The following is a 21,594-nucleotide window of genomic DNA, read 5'->3' on the forward strand; positions in this document are numbered from 1 at the left end:
ATGCCTGGTAAAAACCTGGAGAGCTGGTGCCAATCATAGATTATACTGAGCCTATGTACCAAGGGTCTGACTTACTTAGTACAAGGTAGCTTCCTACGTTACCAGTAAAGAGGCACATTTTATTTAGTCTACTTTATCAATGATCTGCTTCTTCTCAGCCGTCATTCCTGCAACAACTGCTGCAGGAGAAGTTCTTGTGTGTGTTGTGAGAGATAAAGCAAATGAAATAGTGGAAGTCTCCCATAATCCTCAAGAGCCTACCCACGGAGGAAGCTGCATCTCTGCACAATTTACCTTGCCTCCTACCTATCAGCCTCCCCCAAGAGTAAGTAGATAATCTGGTGGCAGGAACTATGATGGGAAATTTTCAGATACCCCCATGAATTTCCCTGCACTCAGAGGAAGCTGAATGTCTCATTGCACAGTTAATTGACCAGGATTTGTGTCCTGTCCTCTCAGATGAGCCACCAAAACCAACACCTTTTTCTAGGAGCAAACAATGCTTATTTTTATATCATCGGAAGTAAACTTTTTTTTTTAAGTATAGGAGTGAAATGGGCCTCTAATTTAAATCAGAAACATAGGATCTGTCTTGGCTAGTGCTTCTATGTTCTACCTCTACGGCTGGAGGCAATGTGCCTCTGAAGAAGTGTTGCTGGGAATCACAAGTGGGGACAGTTCCAGTTTGTGGGCTTCTGGTTGGCCGCTGTAAGAATCAGTGTTAGAAACTGAAATAGGAAAGCTAGGAGCTAAATGGCGCATTAAAACCTAGGTTAGGGGCGCAAAAACTGAATGTCTAGGTGCACTTTTTTATAACAAGAATACAAAGCTGCAAATGAACTGCAGCTAAAATATTACGTTCATTTTTCACATGGTGTAGTCCTTCCCCTGCCCAGTCCCCTAATGTTCTTAAGAGCAGGCATAGGCAAACTCGGCCCTCCAGATGTTTTGAGACTACAATTCCCATAATCCCTGACCACTGGGTCCTGTTAGCTAGGGATGATGGGTGTTGTAGTCCCAAAACATCTGGAGGGCCAAGTTCGCCTATGCCTCCTTAAGAGGGTCTCTTCTCCAGTCTTCAGAGAGTAGATGGAAGTGGGGAGGCAGAAAAAGGTTCTCCTTTCCTTCTACTCTGCAGTTTTAATCTGAAATCTTAGGCACAGTACTGCGCTCAGAGCTCAGAAACTGTTCGCGCTAATAAAATTCCCTGTCGCAAAATGCGCCTAGAACACACTGGTAAGAATAGGATGCTGGAATTGATGGTCTTTGGTCTAATCCAGCAGAGTTCTTATGTTCAATTTTCTCCTACAGGGGATGGGCAGCAAGCTTGTCAAAGTTGACTGAATGATGGTCCACTAAGAGAGAGAAGCATTAAAAAAATCTTTTTTGTAGCGTATTAAACTCCATATTTTTTAATTCCCAAACCACCTCCAGCACTCACCCAACATTCACCCATACTGAACTCACCCACAGAGCTCAGCATTTTAGCACTGGAAGAAGTGAGAGATGGAGCACAACATTTATCCACAATTTCCTGCTGTAATAGCAAAATGGAACGGGGATGGGAAACAGTATTTCCATGTTGGGAACATCATACCGGTATATATAGATGATCGAACACAAAGGTTATACACAAGCAGGTAAATGTAACATCTGGAGCCTCTGCCTGCCAGAACAAGCTCTAACCAGCTACATTTGGGGAGTGTGAAAAGCTTGCCCTGCAGTGGAAAAATAGAACAAGTCAGAAAGTGACACAGGAAGGAAGAGGGAGCAGGCTAGTGTTGCATACTGAGTCAGGTGGGCTTGTTGGAGACTGATTATATTGGCTCACTGAATCTTTCAATTCACAATCAAATAATTTCCTATGGCTACTTAGTGAACAGCAGGCTACAGAAAGCATGTTAGTTTCCAGGTGGAAAAGAAAGGGTTTGTTTAAATAATCAAACAGTAGGACTAAGTCTTTCAGCCAGTACAGAAATGCTGTTGTACAATCAAAGATAAAATGGATAGATATCACACCTCTTTATCTAACAGGGCTTTACATCTAATAAGAACAGGGGACACCGATTATATAAAACATGAAGCTACTTTTAAATCGTATATTTAGAGACAGGAACATAAGAAGCTGCCTTATACGGAGACAGCCCATTGGTCCGTCTAACTCAGCATTGTCAACATGGATTGGCCATGGCTCTTTAGTGTCTCTGATGGGAATCTTTGTCACCCGTGCCTGTGGCTGCTGGGAACTGGACCTGGGACCTTCAGCAAGCAAAGCATACACTCTGCCACTGAGCTGCAGCCCTTCCCATGCCACCCTTTATTTTTGAAAAATGCATTGTATCTAATGGTACATGCAAAGATGCAGCTGGGTGAAAAAGGGATTTGCAAGCACTACTGATCAGCTGATCGGTGGCATCTGCAAAGCCTGTTCAAAGCCTCTGCCTAGAGCTGCACATGGCACTTTGAAGTTAGGGTTTGAAAATGCCACCCACAGTGCAGGGGAGTAGATAGCTGCTCTGGCACCTGGAGCGGTGGGAGTGGGCGATCTGCCCATGGGGGCACCGCGGTGATCCGTGCACAGAGTCCGCCTGGCGGACACAGGCCCCATGCTGCCGTTTTGGGCAGCATGGGGCCTGAGCTACCACATCATAGGAGAGACGCATGGCTCAGGCGCGCTGCAGGCCAGGCACTGCCGCCCCCCGCAGTGCGCCATTTTGTCACCACCCTTAGGGATTACACCCAGTGAGGGCAGGCTGCACCCCCCTTCCTATGCCCCTGCCACAGCGTGATTCAACTTGCATGGTTTAATTTTAAACCTGACATCAAGTTTCATCCATGCAGTTTAAAATTCACCTGTCAAACTTGGCCCATCTGGGAGAGAAGCATCCAGCCTGCTCTCCTCATCCAAGCCCCTTCCCCTCAATGGGGTGAATTCATTTTTGACCTAACCTTGCTGTGAAAAAAGGCGGTTGTACCTGCCTGCAAATCACTGCTGATTCTGCTATTGGCTTACCCATATGTACATTTATTCAATTCAGCCACACATGTCCAAAGTCTGTTTTGAGGGCCTAATCCAGCCAGCCGGTCCTCTTTGAAAAAAGTTTGGGCACCCCTGAAAGCCTTTCTTTTATTTCTTTCGCCAGTTTTCCAAAGCTAACAAATTGCTCCAGGGGAGGCAACTTTGCGATGTCACAGAGGTGAACCATTCCGTGACTGATCCATGCGCTTGACTACGACTGCAAATGTACAGAACAAAGTTTCTGGCCCTGATCCTAATTTACATTCCCTCCACAACCCTCTGATTTAGCCGTGCTGATCTACCAGCAAGTCTCTGATGGAGAAGAATGGGGTCATATTGCTGTGTCTATTTATAAACTACATTTTTATTAAATGATTGCTAGGATAAACAAAAATCATTGTTCTGAGGAGCAGGTAACCCTTAAGAGTCAAGAAGTATCCTTCAAGCTTAGCTATCCATTTGTCCATTAAAACCCAGCTGATTTATTACCCTGCATGCAACTGAGTCTGAAATGCAGACAGGAAGTTCACTCGTAGTTTACAGATCTCTTTTTGTCATAAAACCCTGCGCATAGGCATCAATCTCTCCTCTAATTTACTCATGTCACTTTCTGGGTGGAAAACTGGCGGAAGACTTGGTTTCCTCCTTAGCACAGCTTGATGAAGATTTCAACTAATTGGCTAAGGGTTTAAAGTTAACCCAAAGGAATGCAAAATAAAAAAAAATCATTCAGTAGCACCTTAAAGACCAACTAAGTTTTTATTTTGGTATGAGCTTTCGTGTGCATGCACACTTCTTCAGATACAGTGAAATAGAAGTCCCCAGGCACTTATGTAGAGAAGGGGTGGGGATGGGGAGGGGAGATCACTCAGAAGGGTGGTGGAAGTGGGTGATTGACTGACTGATAGCTGTTGATGACCGAAAACGACTGCAAATGGTTTTGCATGAAAAAGCAAGGGTTGAGATGGCTGAAGATCGCTTATCATGTATAATGAGATAAGAATCCGATATCTCTGTTCAAACCAGGTCCCTCCATTGTTTTGAGCTTGGTGATAAGTTGTAATTCAGCAACTTCTCTTTCCAGTCTATTTCTGAAATTCTGCAGTGCATGATTGGTTTCTTGTTTATCTTTAATATTGGCATTTGCACCTACAGAGATCTCTTTTAAGTGTCTGTTCACATGGAAATGTTGTGTAGTAGTTAGCCTAGTGTCAGGCTAGGGCAGGAGAGATCTCCATTCAAATCCCCTTTCACCAATGAAACTCGCTGGGTAATTCTGGGCCAGTCATTCCTGTCAGCATTATCTGTCTCAGGGGGTTGTTACGAGAATGAAAATGGAGTAAGGATGCAGCCTTAAGCTCCTGGTATAAAAGGCAGGCTATCAATATTTCTAAAAGCCTCCAGATGATCGCTTGATACTTCCCAGCATGCTATTACAGAACTGTGCCATATGTCTGGGCAACCCAGTTCACACGTAACTTGCCCTTGTGTGTTTTTAAATCCCTGTGAGAGTCATATAAATCATAAAGGGACCCCTGACCATTAGGTCCAGTCGCGGACGACTCTGGGATTGCAGCACTCATCTCGCTTTACTGGCCGAGGGAGCCAGCATTTGTCCGCAGACAGCTTCCGGGTCATGTGGCCAGCATGACTAAGCTTCTTCTGGCAAAACCAGAGCAGTGCACGGAAACGCCGTTTACCTTCCCACCGGAGCGGTATCTATTTATCTACTTGCACTTTGATGTGCTTTCAAACTGCTAAGTTGGTAGGAGCAGGGACCGAACAATGGGAGCTCACCCCGTTGCAGGGATTCGAACCACCGACCTTCTGATCGGCAAGCCCTAGGCTCTGTGGTTTAACCCACAGCGCCACCCGCGTCTCTGGGTGGTAGCTAGGTGCAAAATGTGCCTGGCAATTTCCGAACCCTGCTGACAAGCTGACCAACATAGTTCAGCATATACATATATCTCAACCATAGGACTCATCCTCAGGGCATCGCAGGGATTCGAACCTTCTGATCGGCAAGCCCTAAGCTCTGTGGTTTAGACCCCAGCGCCACCCATGTCCCCATATAAATCATATGGGTTCACAAAAAGTCAAGCATAGGGTAGCTCCAGGGTGATAGACAAAAGTGTGGGGAAAGCCAGTGGGTAAGTCTTCTTGTCAGAAGGGGGAAATGCTAATTCAAGGTTGCAACCTGCTAATTCAGGGGCCAACATGTCAGTTCAGGGAGGGTAAAGAAGCAGTTCTGACAAGCCTTGATTCTGCTTTGGACGTCCATACTAGACAGGCCAGTGCCACTTTTCTGATTATTATTTTTTGGCACATTAAATGGATTTTCTGTAGTCTGATAAAAGCCAGAAAACACAGGACAACATTTTGATGACCCTTGGGAGCATCTTGGTTTGGAAATCATTATCATGGCCTCCTGCATGGGAGCACACTCTCTGTTCACGGGGGTGAAGGTGTTGATATTTCCAAGTGGAGACACCAGAGCACTCAGGCCATGTTTAAAAGCATTTGTTCCTTTATTAGTACCCTACAAGTAGTGCCGCTTCACTCACCATAAAACTTTAGTTTTCCCTTTCAAGCCCTGAGTATTCATTATCTCACAGCCTAAATTACACTAATTGCCCTCTGTTTCCTGCTAATCCAACAGAAAGGAAAGTTATCCAAACTGGCCATTCTGAAGATAGGAAGGCAAGGCCACAGTGGGAGCCCCCTTAATCCTCAAGAGGCAGAACCCACAATTATTTCTCATTGCCTCCAACCTTCTTAGGTGCCATGGAAGTGAGAACAGCAGCCCAACCTGGGTGTGTGTGTGTGTGTGTGTGTGTGTGTGTGTGTGTGTGTTTGAAGCCCTGGCAAATACGCAACCTTGCAATACTCTCAAGCCAATCAAGTGTTCAAGTCTCAGTAAGGGGAATGGGGTGGTGTTAAAAACTGCAGTTCCACCACTGGCGGTGGGAGTTGGTTCAGAGAGAGATTAATTACCTTGTCTTGTTGCCTTATGTTCAGAGATTACATTAAACAACACCGAAAAACATAGTTGAATAACTGTGCTTTTATGGTTTGCAAATAGTGTCCTAGAGATGGCTGTTTTCAGGGAAAACAACAGCATACCAGTAGCTTCATCAATATTACTCTTGTATTCAAACATAGAAAGGAATGCAAGTGAAGCATGTAAATAAACTTCCATTAGAACGTAAATAAAAAGGTGAAAGGATGCAGAAGAATGGAGAAAGGCATAAACGTAGACAACCAATGGCAAAAAGAACCAGCAAATGTTGGTAAGACTAAAGAGGTTACGCATCCATTTATAACGGGCTGTCATTTTATCCTCCTGAAACATACCTTCCTTTTTTTAGACCTCCCTTCCGCTTGCAAGGTCCTAGTGCACTGCTCCACACATTCCGAGAAGCTCATGTTACTGTGGTCGGCACTGTAATCCAGGTTGGCTAGTCTAGCCAAGGAGAGTATATAGTTACATGCTATCCTCAAGATGGCCAGCTTGGATAGCTTCTGTCCATAGGAATAGCAGGGAACCTAGAAAGGCCAAGAAGAGCAAATTAGGGCGGATCATCACAACTAAACACTCGAAAGGCTACCTGGTACATGTGTGCTCCCGTTTCATCCTGTGAAATATTGACCGGCATGCAGCAATTGCAGGTGTGAAACTGTAACATTACCATAATGGTAAAGGTAAAAGGACCCCTGACCATTAGGTCCAGTCGTGACCGACTCTGGGGTTGCGGCGCTCATCTCGCTTTATTGGCCGAGGGAGCCGGCGTATAGCTTCCAGGTCATGTGGCCAGCATAACAAAGCCGCTTCTGGGGAAACCAGAACAGCACACGGAAACGCCGTTTACCTTCCTACCAGAGCGTACCTATTTATCTACTTGCACTCTGACGTGCTTTCGAACTGCTAGGTTGGCAGGACATTACCATAGATAACAATTATAAAACCTCAGGTGTCGAACCTCTGTGTTGTACAACATGCACCTGATGGTAAAAAAATCAAATAAAAATCAAATTTCTTGCTCCTTTTATTTGCAAAGGGGTAGCAATCCTGTTCTTGCTATTTCCCTGGAGAACAGCTACCACTCGTTATATAGGACAAACATTACATGTATAAATAGTTGGATGCTGCATATTCTACTGAATGTATGGAACTCAAGCTATTGTCCATGCATAAACCTCAGATGGGACTGCTATAGAAACCATTGATTGACCTACATCATTCCTGGCTTGCAACTGCAGACATTTGCCAACTGCTACAGAAGCTACCATGGTGAAGCCTCGAGATCAACCTAAATGTGTTGACGCCACTGTGTGAACAAAAACAGCAGCAGTAGCAGTTTTCAAGCACTTGTTTCAGAAGTCTGCATAACTGACCAAAGGAGGCAATGGGGCAAAAGAAATAATGTGAAAAGCAAAATCTCTCAGACAACTTTCAGCAGAAGGTCGGTGGTTCGAATCCCTGCAACGGGGTGAGCTCCTGTTGTTCGGTCCCAGCTCCTGCCCACCTAGCAGTTCGAAAGCACATCAAAGTGCAAGTAGATAAATAGGGACCGCTCTGGCGGGAAGGTAAACGGCGTTTCCGTGTGCTGCTCTGGTTCGCCAGAAGCAGCTTTGTCATGCTGGCCACATGACCCGGAAGCTATAGAGCGAGATGAGCGTCGCAACCCCAGAGTCGGACACGACTGGACCTAATGGTCAGGGGCCCCTTTACCTTTACGATCATTTGCAGCTAAGTTGCGTAATAGCTGGGTTATGCAAGATGATGCTTTAGGTTACTTAAGTAGATTACACATAAACTGGTGTTCCTGCTGCTTGAAGGTGTCTAGGTGGCACCTCTAGTTCCTTTCCCTGGCCAATTTCATTTCCTAACCCCACCACAGCTAGCTCACAGACGTGTTCAGGAAGAGTCACTTGAAGTCTTCCCATTGTTCAAGGTTTCTGAGGTCTTCACCAGAAGTCTAGATTGCAACTTGTTTCCTTAGCTCCACTGTCACTGTGGCCTCAGCTCTACCAAAGACTGTTACTGGAGTCTTGAACTCCTCTCCTGAAAGCATTTGCAGCTTTCAGGTTGGCTACACAGTCTTCATGAGCTGCCAGCCCCTGCTGCTTCAGGCTCTTTCTCTCCAGGCTTCTTCGTGCCTCTTCAGAGTTCATCAAGGCTTGCCTGCCTGACCCTCATAAGTAACTGTCCTGAGCTTGGCCTTGTATTCCCATCAGCTTGTTCTGAAGGAATTCCAAGTCTCCATTGGCCTATAATGATGGACTGATACAAATGACCAGCTTTGGATGCTCGAGCTCTGTACATAAAAGGCAAGATCTTGAAAGTACACAGTCGCACCCTTAAGAACAGTGACTATCACAGATTTAACTGCCACTTGGAGGATTGCTGGGTACATTTGTATTTCTCAAACAGTGGGCCTCAGTGCCAAAGCCTGCCAGGGCCTCCTCACTTGCCTGCCCCAGCTCCTAGCTATGCGCAGTGTCAACACTAGCAACGACTTGCATGCTGAGTAAAGGTGTCTTGGGGAAAGACATTCAGAGGGGAAGAAAGTGTGGGAATCAGACTCTAGTTCCCATTTGCAGACGAAGACAGACTCCTCCATTAGTTCTCTTTTCTCCTCCTATAAAAACCATGCAAAACAGTTTCTTTTAAAGTTTAAAGAACAAATATCTTTTACTTAGTGTACTTGCAGTTGCAGATTAAAAATACCATGCAGGTAGATGATACTTAAGTCACAAAAACATCTTAACATAGATTTGTACCCAAGACTGTCATTTACGGACTGACTGGTACTCTGAGGCAGACAGCGGCACAACATAACATACCGGTACCTGGTGCTCTAACTGTTAAGACTGTTAACTGGCACAACTGTACCAATTGCCATAGCTGCCACAGAGCGTAAGCCATCACAGAGTTCGACAGCTCTTGCAATTAATGCTTCACATATGCATTTTGGATGCTAGCATCCCACAGAAAGGAGGACCAGAGGAGGTGTTGAAGGAGATTAGAAAGTGAGATTCAAGGTTAGTATTTATTAACAAAAAAAAGAATTCATAAAGTGGGAATGAATATGAAAGCTGGTACAGGAGGAAGAAGTGAATGTAAAACGACCAGGGGGGAGGGAAACTGGTACATGGGCGTATCTGGGGGGAGCAGCTGTCGTCGTCCCCCCATCAAGTACATAAATAAAAATACTTAACTGACCAACTGCATCACAGATAACTTGGTTCTGCTCCTCTAACATAAAAAGTAATTATTATTACTTTTTTCTTGTGAGTTTTTCTTTATACTGGGAGGGAGTAATTCAGAGCAGTGAAGAGATGCTTAACCTGTTCCTACCTGGTGGGTGTTGTTTTTTACTGCAGGTTTTCTTTGAAAGTAATTCCCCCCCAGGGGCCCAGATGAATGCATGGGAGGGCAGACACACATCTGGAACCCTGTGGGGAAGAAGTAGGTTGGACAATGGTATATCAAGAGGGAAAGTGACCACAGGGGAAGAATTAAGCATTCCCTGCTGCCAAAGCTTCTCTGTTCCATGTTGGCCTGCTACTGATTGTTTTTTGGGTGGGTGGGTAAGCTTTTTCAGGGTGAGTTACATATCTGGATATGTAACATCTAGTTCAGCTCTCCGAATTTCCTCCTTTGGAGATGAATTAAATCAAGTCTTTGAAGCTTACTCTACACGAGTTTCTTACAGAAGATTTGAAACACATGGTTTGCATTCTCCCCCCCCCCCTACATAGACATGTTATCTGTGCAGGAAATTCACCATATCTAAAAATTTGAAGGAACCCACAAAGTAGGTATGCTGAAAATACTCAAAGGGAGGGGGAGCGTGCAGCAATGTGCTCTAACATATAACGTTGTTCTGCAAATAAAGTCTTCCAAAACAAATCTTGGCTTCCAACACAAATCTTTGTTTATTTGGAGAGAAAAAAACCATGAACATTTGTTTGCATATGATGGGAAGGTTAGACTTATGGTTTGTTGCTCCTGGCTTAAGGAAGTGCAGAGCAAAACACGAGTTCAGCACTCACACACTGCTTGTCCGCAGTAAGAGGTATCTGAAGAAGTGTGCATGCACACGAAAGCTCATACCAAAATATAAACTTAGTTGGTCTTTAAGGTGCTACTGAAGGAATTTTTTTATTTTGCTTCGACTCAGACCAACACGGCTACCTACCTGCTTGTCCGCAGTAAGCCATGGTTTTTGGAGGGATGGGGAACCTCAGGTCCAGGCCTCTTTATCTGATACTTGGAGGTCTCCCCACACCACACTCCTAACAGGCCCTGTTCTTGAACTCTGATAATGCTCTTGCTTCTCTAGATGGAATATAGAGAGGGGAGTGTCAGCGGATGTGGACACTTGCCCATTGTACAAAAGTAAAATGTGCACTTGTTGCCTCTATCCACCGCTGGCCTATGGCCTGGGAAGATTGCACAGAAGGGAATGTGACCTCCCCAAGCTGAAGAAGGTTCCCCATCCCTTGTTTATGACTTTCCATGATGTGTCAATTTGGTTAGCATCTCCTTTCCAGCCAGCAGCTTCAACAGTTTATCAAACTGTATGGAATATTCTTTCTGCTGCAGGGGACTGAGAAAATAACTTTACAGGAATGGACAAGGAGACAGGGCTAGAGTTTTGTGGCATTTTTTATCATAATCTGCTTTAATTGGAAAGTAAATATGAAGCACGAGATGGAAATAAATGGGAAGCACTAAGCTGTCACAGAAAAAAAAATAAGTCACAACATCAAAATCCCATGCTGCGCTTCTGCTCTTTCTGGAGTGCCTCTCTTGCGCAGAGCAGGGAACCTGTGGCTCTCAGGATGTTATCTGACCACAACTCCCATTATTCCCAACACTGGCCAAGCTAGCGAGGGCCCATGGGAGTTGCAGTTCAACAACATTTAGAGTGCAATCTTCTAGCAACTTCAGGTAATACAGAATTGGCTCTGCATAGTCAAAGTAGGTAAGAGGTATATGCAAAGAATATGCAAGATTTGAAGCTACAAAAACAGTAGTAGAAAGGACAGGAAATTTGTGCTCAGTTATAAATAAAGCAAAGCAACATCCATGCACATGTAAATACTTCCATGAAAATAGCTAGACCACAAACTATTTAGCACATCAAAAGCTGTACTTAAGTCAGTAGGGTATTAATTACTGTTGTAGCAAGCCAAGATTCCTGTTCAGCTCATTGTTCTTGGTTTTTCACAAGGTTTATACACAGGGTTGTTTATAAAGTCCTTGATGTGATTAAAACATTGAAATGTTACTAAATTGAGATAAAGCAGCCGTTCTACTTACTATATTAGGTTGTTTAACCTCTTTTTCTGTTTATGCAACAAAACCTTAATTCTGATGTGGCTGAAGGTGAACACCTGCCATATTACACAACAAGAAGTAAGATGTGTTTTAACCTTTGCAAAATAGAACTAAATGATGGCTCTACTTAGATGTTATGTATAGCTGTAGCCAAGCCAGATCTTCCCCAATATGTCTCCTTGTTGGACAAGGACCACCTTCAAAGGCAACATCAGCCCCTTCCCACAACTAACCTCCTTCAGTCATTCTCCCGTCACACACAAAAAACAGTTGTGGGAGGGCAAGTGTGGGGGTAGGTTTCCCACTGTCATCCCAGCATTGAGCATCAACTGATGTAGTGGTCGTGGGGAGTTCTATCCTGCTTGGTTGCTATCTCCCTCGCCCCTGCTGGCCAACTTTGCCAGATGGGCAGGTCCACCCACCTGCCAATCACCACCTGATGTCATTGTGATACAGGTAGCTGATAACCCAAAGTTGTCAGAATTGGTCAACAGGGGAAGACGAAGATTTGGCCTGCTGGGCCACAAAGGCTCCTCATCTTTAATTTAATACTTAGGATGGTAAGCAACAGTCCCCAGGCCAACAGTCCATGTCAACCTTCTAGAACCAACTTTCAAGACAAGACTGAAACCACCATAGCAGCTTTTGCCATGCAGTTTTTGCAGCTTTTCAGAATGCTTCAATCTGAAAAAAGGGAAGTCGGCTGTGGTTGGCACTAAAAAGCTAGTGCCAACGGTATCACCAAACTTCTGGGGCACACCTGCAACTATTTCCAGAATGTTCATTTTGTAGGATAAAGTAAAATGTGCACGTGTTGTGTCCAAGCAGATGAAAGCAGATAAAGTAGAGGCAAGAGGCAAGACTGCTGTCTGAATGAGCATTCATCTACTGATATACTAGGGAAATTTGCAACGTTCAGCTGCAGTGGAGTTCTTTCCATGGAAGAATGTGCTGTTCTTCACTGTTGAAGTTTGTCTTTTGCCAAAGCCTATACACCACAATATAGGTACTGACTACAGACAGAACGATAATGTCCTTGGCTCTTCTTTCCTTACACTTCCTTCCAATATATCCACATATATATTTGTATCCACACTTCACAGAGAGCCAAGCATAACATATGAGCAAAGTTTGTAAAAGACTTTGCAAAAAACCCAACTAAACAGCAATTCCCTGCCTGCCCACCCACTCGCCCCCAAAAGCTCACTGCTTTTAGACAATTTAAATTATGAAGGGAGGGAGACAGGGAGAGAGATACGGAGGAGGAACCTTTGAGGTTCACAGGAAGCAGGAATACCTTTTTCAAGACCACCAGGTTAAACTTCAGGACAACTTGGCGACCCTTATGAGCTTGATTCATACTACTGCATACAGCGTTCATTCAGAAAAGTTGACTATGTGATATTCTGTCTTTCATATTGTGACTTAAATAAGAACAAAGGATACCACTTTCACCTTGGGATTTATTTCTTGTTTAGGCTTGTGGCTGGTTCTTTCTTTGGAAGCTCAAATACGGTTTACATCGAGGGTCAGAAACCTGCACCCCTCCAGACATTGGACACCCAATTCCCAGCAAGCATGACCAAAGATGATGGGTCCTGTAGTCCAATGACTCTAGGAGGCCACAGGTTCCCCATCCTTGCCTTGCATGAAGCTTAATTCCAGAAATCTCCACCCAGGTACAGGATCATAATTTCAGAGCTTCAAAAATGCTTCAGAACCAGGTGCTCCAACACATAAGTCCCAGTGCTGAATGCAATTTATCAAGCCACTTCCTCCTATGGGAGATGAGATAGCAAGAGAGGTAATTTGTGTGTTCAATAAGGCATTGATCCCTATAAGCAAGCATACTACCATGGCCCATCAGAGATCCTGCTTTTCAATGGGACATGAATTCTCACTCTTGCAGTCAGTGTTAGGCAACAGCTAAAGAATATTGACAGAAAAAGTCAATACAAATGTTCCTCATCCTCAGCAGTTATGCTAGCTTTTACCTATCTGCTGAGAAGTAGAAAAATAGAATCACAGAACTGTAGAGTTGGAAGGAGCTCCAAGGGTCATCTAGTCCAACCCCCTGCAATGCAGGAATCTCACCTAAATCATCCATGACATGTGGCCACCCAACCTCTGCTTAAAAACCTCAAAGGAGGGAGAGTCCACAACCTCCCGAGGGAGTCCGTTGCACTGTTGAACAGCTCTTGCTGCCAGAAAGTTCTTTCTGATGTTTAGTCAAATCTCCTTTCTTGTAACTTGAATCCATTGGCTTGGGTTCTACCCTCCAGAGCAGGAGAAAACAAGCTTCCTCCATCTTCCATTTGGCAGCCCTTAAGATATTCAGTCTCCTCTTTATCGAGCTAAACATACCCAACTCCTTCAGCTGTTCCTCATAAGGCTTAGTTTCCACACCCTTGATCATCTTTGTTCAACCTATTTGCACACGCTCCAGCTTGTGAATATCCTTCTTACACTGTAGTGCCCAGAACTGGGCACATGACTCCAGGTGGGGTCTGACCAAGACAGAATAGCAGTAAATTTGGATCACAGCATTCCTTTTGGTCATATTTGGATTTTAATGGCTTAATGTGGTGACTGGACAACATGACATTTCTGGTCTTTGACCAGGCAGCGAGTACCATTTTGTGCCACAAGTATTACCGGAGCAACTTCAAACTATCCAACGTGTTGGGAAGCTGACATATTCTTTCTCATTTAGGATCTTCATTTAACTTGAGGATCCCATCCAAGAGAGAATGGAAATCTGTTTTCTGGTGTCAAGAGGCTCTTATAAACGGAGAATAAAGATGTAAAGAAGGCATGTGGGTGTGTTTCCACTTTTCACCGAAACCGCTTGACCGATAGCGTTCAAATTTGCACACAACGTCCCATGCTACCGTGAGATTAATCTTATAACATTTGCTGACAGATGTCACACCTACACCACGTAAAACTCCCCAAACCCCATGTTACAGAACACACAACTCATCCAAAAGTGCATGCTGGGAAAAGAACCAGGTTGCAAACCAGCGCCCTCTAGCGGTGGCTACACTGCTACACCTATAGAACCTTCCCTCTCAACAGCACCTCAGCTGCCGTTTACATACTAGGCTGAAGCCTTTACAGACTAAGCCGAATGGAAGTACTGACTCGCCTGGGGGGTGGTTGGGGGGAGGAGGGGATGGGATAGGTCAGGACACGGTGAGGCCAGTCACAGGGATGACCCGGGGGCGTGGGGGGAAGAGGGGGCGTGATACGGCATGGGATGGGACAGGTTGGAGGGAATCACAGGGAAAACCCGGGGTGGGGGGAGGAGGGGGCGGGATATGTCATGGATCAACACAGGGTGGTGGCAGTCACAGGGATTAGCCATGGCAATGTGTGGCAGGGCCAGCTAGTATTTTTATAAATACAGTAAATAAAACTCCCATCAACCCTGGGCAGTGTGGCTGTTTTGAACTAAACTTCCCCATCAGCTCCAGCACAGTACAGAAGCTGTAGTCCAAAATACCAGGTTTTATATGTCCCCATGAGTTCTGTTTTTGTGGTACAAGTCACAAAAATGCAATTAATGAACAATACTGATATTAAGCCTTGGTCATTGGCTGCGAGGGCTGGTAGGAGTTGTTATCCAATGAAGTGCAATGGCCTGGTTCTAAACAATACTTTCTAAAATTGTGTGGGAGACAAGCAGAGGGAACAAGCTTGTTTTCTCCTGTTCTGGAGGGTAGGGTGGCTTCAAGTTACAATAAAGGAGATTCTGAAGAAACATCAGGAAGAACTTTCTGACAGTAAAAGAGCTGTTCCAAGGTGAAACGGTCTCCAAAAGGAGGTAGTGGTCTCTCCTTCCTTGGAGGTTTTTAACCAGAGGTTGGATGGCCAACTGTCTTGGATACTTTAGCTGAGATTCCTGCATTTCAGGGGGTTGGACTAGATGACCCTTGGATCTCCTTCCAACTCTACAATTCTATGATCTTGCATCATCTCTGACCATTGGCCATATTGGCGGGAATGGATGAGGCCAATAATATCCTAGGGGGCACCATGTTGGTGAGTCCTGCCCTACACACACACACCACACACACACCCCAAGAGGGAGACAGTTGGATTTCAGAGGTTGCCCCCCCCAATCTCTCTCTCTCTCTCTCTCTCTCACTCACACACACACACACACACAGACCCTTGGAAAACATGTTATGAGCACAGAGCTGGGCAACTGACAGGAAAGTGTATTTGATTAACAGGAAGATATAATTTTCACCTAGCATGAAACCCGTGTGAACTTTTGATAATAGCAATGTTTCATCCAAGTTGAGCTTTTTTGGCATGGGATGGGGGAAAGGCAATTACAGGTCAACGAAAATCACAGTGTCAAGCCGTGAGCCACGTACATGCCATTCATTGTTTAAGCATCCTAGGAGAGAACCCAACGTTCTTTCAGAGCTTTCTACCCAACCAAAACAGCCCCTTCCCTGCAACCCAATAATCAGATTAAGAATTAAGACCTACATCTTGTGAGCAAAACGTTGAATGGCCCTTGGGCGACGTTGCGTGCTATAAAGGTCACCAACAAGTAGTCTGCTTCTTCGGGTAACCAATGATGTGAGCATTTCACTCTTACTTCTCTTAGAACAGGGGTGGCCAACTCCCAAGAGACTCACAGAGTTATAAACTGGCAGTGATCTACCACAGACATCCAGGTATCTACCGGTAGATCACAATCTAACCTATTGGATGTGCCTGTTTTAGAAGAACCAATTGGAGATACGATTGATTTGAGCACAGCTTGGCATTTGCTGTAACAGGGGTGCCAAGTTGAATAAAATATGGGGGGGAGTAAGTCCTCCCCCACATAATCAATCACATGATTACTGCATGCATCAACCCCATTTGAATGGAAACTTTTTTGGGGGGGAGGTCCCCTCAAATATTTTATTGGGGAAACTAAAAGGGCCTCACCCCCTAGGGGTTGACTCCTATGCGCTGTAGGGTCCAACCTGAGTTTCCCAGGACCCTAGCAGAGGGGTCAGGGTTTGGATGCCATCCTGCAGGGAGGAGTGTGGGAAGAGAGCTCTGACCCAAGGTGCACAGCCCCCCAAGAAATCCTCCTGACCCAGACCTACTGAAATAAGCAAGGCACTTAGTTTCACGGGGTTGGCACACTGAAGCGCTCCACCTTAGTTAGTGGCATAGGATTTCCCGTTTGGTTTTTTGTTTGTTTGTTTGTTTTGTTTCCCGCCCCCCCTTCCAATTTCAGGGCTCCCTGGACCCTGGTTTTAATGCTAAGGCTTTGCCCTTCAAAGGCGCACAGAGAAGAGCGATCCTCTGAGCATACGCAGAGCGCCTGCTTCTCAACTTGGGTGACAGCATCCCAGCCTGCGCACCTGGCGCCTCGCGACGGCGACAAGCCTTCCCCGCAGCTTCGCCATCCCGGTCCCTCGCCTTCCCCGCGACACGTGAGGCCCGGGAAGGCGGCGGCAGCAGCAGCGGGGTCTCGCCTCTTGCGCCCGAGGGTCCCTGCCGCTTACCTGTTTCCTCAGAGCCTCGAAGGCGGCGCTGATGGTGTGCACGCGGGTCCTCTCCCGGGCGTTGGCCAGTAGCCGCCTCGTCTGCTGGATAGCGCGGATCTCCGGGGACGCTCCCGCCGCCTCGCCTGCCCGCCGCCCGGGCGACAGGGACGGCTCGCCGCCGCCGCCGTAAGTCGGGACACGCGAAACGGGCGGGAAGGGGCTCTCGAGCGGCCGACACGCCATAACCCGGGGCGGCAGGCTGGGGGTCGGCGAAAGCCTGGCCGCCCCCCAGACGGAGCGGCCCCAGACCCTCGACGTCTTTCCTCGACGGGCGCGGGTGGGGCGCCAGGAGCCCCGCAGGGAAGGCGCCTTTCCTCGCGTCAGCGCCCGCCTCGCCGCCGCCGCCGCCGCCTTCGGGGGCCCCGTCCGGAGCGCCCGCCGAGGCCGCGCGGGAGCTCCGGCCACCGCCGCTGAGGCGCTGCTTGGCGGGCTCTTTGCTCCGCTTCCTGTGGAGCTTCTGGATGCCGCTGAGCTCCTTGAGGCAGAGGCGCCCCCAGCGCTCCTCGTCGCCGGCCAGCGGCAGGTTCCTCATGGCGGGAGCCCGGCAGAGAGAGAGAGCGAGAGCGAGCTCCTCACCGCCTCTCCACGCCCGTCGCCTAGCCTCGCGCTCTGCCCAGCGACGCTGCCGCTGCTGCCCTAGCCAGCCGGGCTGTGCCAAAGCCCGAGCCGGATCAGAGCGTCATCTGGAGTCCCCGCCGCGCCGCCAGCCTCGCTGCGGAATGCGCGCCGCGGCGTAGAGACCCATCTGTGTTTGCTTAGCCGCCGTTGACACAGGAGCCCCTCGGGCGGGATCAGTCGGCTCGCCGACGGCCTGTTGCCAGCGGGACGCCCGCCCGCCTCGCCCGCCTCCCGCAGCGCCGACGCTGCCCTGCCGGTGCCCGCGAGCGGCTCGCGAGGAACAGGAAGCGCTGCTGCCCGAACAGCTGCGCTGCCCGTCTCTCCTGCCGCCTCTCTCCCGCTTTGTGCTCAGGTTATTGCATCGCGCCGATTAAAGGAAGGCGCCTCCCAGCTCACTGGGATTCCCGCCCCGCCGCCGAATCATCTCCATTTTTAAAGGTCCAAGTGCTGATAAGAATGAATGGCAGATGGCCGGGGTCATCCCACTGTCGCCGAGGGTGGGCTGCAAACTGTGGGGTGGGTTGTAATACCATAGGTGGGAGGGGGTATTTTACAGTGATACCTTGGTTCTCAAACTTAACCCGTTCCGGAAGTCTGTTCCCAAACCAAAGCATTCCAAAACCGAGGCGCGCTTTCCTATAGAAAGTAATGCAAAACGGATAATCCGTTCCAACCCCTAAAACAGGAGTGCCTGGCGTGCTATGGTCCATGAGGTCACGAAGAATCGGGCACGACTAAACAACTAAACAACAACAACATGAATTTTATTTTACTATCTAAGGATAACATTGATCAGTAAAATGAAAGCCATAAACAATGTACTGCAGTTACACAATCAATCAATCAATCAATCAATCAATCAGTACCGTAGCTGAACTGGGTTCCACACAGTGTCTCTCTCACACACAAAAAGAGCCACAAATACACAAAATAAATAGCAAAGACAGACAGACCTCAGCGTAACACTCAAAACGGAAGCGTAACATTCAAAATGGAGCAAGTTCGGCTTCCGAAAGAAGTTTGCAAACCAGAACAATTACTTCTGGGTTTGCAGTGTTTGGGTTCCAAGTTGTTTGAGTACCAAGGCGTTTGAGAACCAATGTACCACTGTAATTGCAATTGATCCTTCCAGACTTCCACGTGTGTGGGTTGAAGAGAGTTTCAAAAGCCCGTCAGCAAAATTAAAAGCCTAGGAATTAGGGTATACTGTATAGCCTAATTTTTAAGCAAGTCCAGCTATGAAGGAAGCTGGCTCTCCCTTTCTTACCCCGCTTAACAATGACTCAGGCCAGAACTTGAGAAGCAGGGCCGGCTCTAGGTAGACCCCCGGTGGCGCAGGGCACCACGGGGCCAGCCCGCCAGGAGGGCGCCGCAAGCTGCGCTCACCCGCTGGCCGGCCGGTCCGCCGGTTCGACGCACAGCTGCGCCCACGGCAACCGCGCTGTGCCTGCCCACCCGCCACGCAGCAGCGCCTGTGGCAGTCGCGCTGCGCCCACCCTCCTGCCCACCGCGCTGGGAAATGGGGCGGGGGGGCGCCGGAAGGATCCGTCGCTCCACGGCGCCAGGGGTGCTTAAGACGGCCCTGTTGAGAAGTATGTTTAAAAATATAATTTAATTACTTATAATCTTGCATTGCTTCACAGCAAGGGCAGCAGTAAAAGGCAAAATTCCTTATATTTACAGCAAAACCAGCATCAAGCATCAGCCTGAGCTGCAAACAAGCAGAGGTATGTCTGCATCTCACATTGGTCAAAGGAAGGTGGGGGGGGACAGGAAGTACTATATGCTTCCTCTCCAGGAGAGGAGGGGAAATGACATCACATGGAGCCCTCTCTACCAATTGTATTTCTATGGTCTGGGTAAAATAGAATAGAATAGAATAGAATCGTAGAGTTGGAAGAGACCACAAGGGCCATCCAGTCCAACCCCCTGCCGAGCAGGAAACACCATCAAAGCATTCTTGACATATGCCTGTCAAGCCTCTGCTTAAAGACCTCCAAAAAAGGAGACTCCACCACACTCCTTGGTAGCAAATTCCACTGCCGAATAGCTCTTACTGTCAGGAAGTTCTTCCTAATGTTTAGGTGGAATCTTCTTTCTTGTAGTTTGAATCCATTGCTCCGTATCCGCTTCTCTGGAGCAGCAGAAAACAACCTTTCACCCTCCTCTATATGACATCCTTTTATATATTTGAACATGGCTATCATATCACCCCTTAACCTTCTCTTCTCCAGGCTAAACATACCCAGCTCCCTAAGCCGTTCCTCATAAGGCATCGTTTCCAGGCCTTTGACCATTTTGGTTGCCCTCTTCTGGACACGTTCCAGCTTTTCAGTATCCTTCTTGAACTGTGGTGCCCAGAACTGGACACAGTACTCCAGGTGAGGTCTGACCAGAGCAGAATATAGTGGTACTATTACTTCCCTTGATCTAGATGCTATACTCCTATTGATGCAGCCCAGAATTGCATTGGCTTTTTTAGCTGCTGCATCACACTGCTGACTCATGTCAAGTTTGTGGTCTACCAAGACTCCTAGATCCTTTTCACATGTACTGCTCTCAAGCCAGGTGTCACCCATCCTATATTTGTACCTTTCATTTTTTTTTGCCCAAGTGTAGTACTTTACATTTCTCCTTGTTAAAATTCATCTTGTTTGCTTTGGCCCAGTTGTCTAATCTGTTAAGGTCATTTTGAAGTGTGATTCTGTCCTCTGGGGTATTAGCCACCCCTCCCAATTTGGTGTTGTCTGCAAACTTGCTCAGGATGCCCTCAAGCCCATCATCCAAGTCATTGATAAAGATGTTGAATAAGACTGGGCCCAAGACAGATCCCTGTGGCACCCCACTAGTCACTACTAGTGCAAGTGCAAGTATCTGCCTATCTGCAATACAGCTTTGTGGACTTAGCCCCTTCTCATGCTAATTAGCAAGAATATCCATTTGTTAAGTTTGGCTGCTAATCTCCCACACAAATGCTTCTTCAGAGATGTGGAGAACCTTAAAAAAAAACAAAGTCTACTTCCCCACTCCTATTTACATTCAAATGGATAAGCATGTAATGAATCAATCAAAACTCCTTCATTGGAGGTTTTTAAGCAGAGGTTGGATGGCCATCTGTCATGGATGCTTTAGCTGAAAATCCTATATTGCAGGGGGTTGGATTAGATGACCCTCAGAACCCTTTCCAACTGTATGATTCTATGATTCATTGGCCTAGGGCTTGCCGATCAGAAGGTCAGCGGTTTGAATCCCCGCGACGGGGTGAGCTCCTGTTGCTCGGTCCCAGCTCCTGCCAACCTAGCAGTTCGAAAGCACATCAAAGTGCAAGTAGATAAATAGGTACCGCTACAGCGGGAAGGTAAACAGTGTTTCCGTGTGCTGCTCTGGTTCGCCAGAAGCGGCTTTGTCATGCTGGCCACATAACCTGGAAGCTATACGCCGGCTCCCTCGGCCAATAATGCAAGATGAGCGCCGCAACCCCAGAGTCGGTCATGACTGGACCTAATGGTCAGGGGTCCCTTTACCTTTACCTAAGCAGAGGTTGGATGGCCATCTGTCATGGATGCTTTAGCTGAAAATCCTGTATTGCAGGGGGTTGGATTAGATGACCCTCGGAACCCTTTCCAACTGTATGATTCTATGATTCATTAGTCAAATGAAGTTTCTCATCTTGGGTAACAGGAGATCATATGTTTTCCTTCTGGGGACTTCCGGTCTACTGCTAGCGCCGATCGGCGGGGTCTGTTTCAAGCTCTGAGACAGCCCGGCTCTGCGAGGGGGGGGGAGCCGCGAAAGCGCCGCGGCTGCCCAAAAGAGCCCCATATTGAGCTTTATGGGGACGAAGTGCTTTGCAGTGCCCAGATCCCGACTCCCCTACTCGCCGGTAAGCTCGAGGAGAGCCCCGGGAAGAGCGGGGTGGTAGTCGCGGGGGCCATCTTAAGCTCCATCGTTACCCTCGCAGCAGCGAAGCTTCGTGCCGGCGGCAGAACGCAGTGGATTCTTTCGTAACAAATGACATCAATTTGGAAACTGTGAGTAAAAGA

General features: G+C 47.2%; 1 protein-coding gene across 1 annotated transcript in view; it reads right to left on the reverse strand.

The window, feature by feature from the left end:
• LOC118096283 (transcription factor ATOH8) overlaps window positions 1–17,608 on the reverse strand; it is a 29,154-nt gene extending 11,546 nt beyond the window's left edge. Inside the window, 3 exon segments of the mRNA XM_035137880.3 lie at window positions 6,374–6,565; window positions 16,892–17,137; window positions 17,139–17,608. Of these exon segments, the coding sequence (XP_034993771.3) occupies window positions 6,374–6,565; window positions 16,892–17,137; window positions 17,139–17,465 (765 nt within the window). The 5' untranslated portion in view covers window positions 17,466–17,608.
• Between the last annotated feature and the right edge of the window lie 3,986 nt (window positions 17,609–21,594).

The sequence above is a fragment of the Zootoca vivipara genome, chromosome 5 (assembly GCF_965207765.1).
Source record: "Zootoca vivipara chromosome 5, rZooViv2.hap1.1, whole genome shotgun sequence".
In the NCBI taxonomy this organism is placed as follows: domain Eukaryota; kingdom Metazoa; phylum Chordata; class Lepidosauria; order Squamata; family Lacertidae; genus Zootoca; species Zootoca vivipara.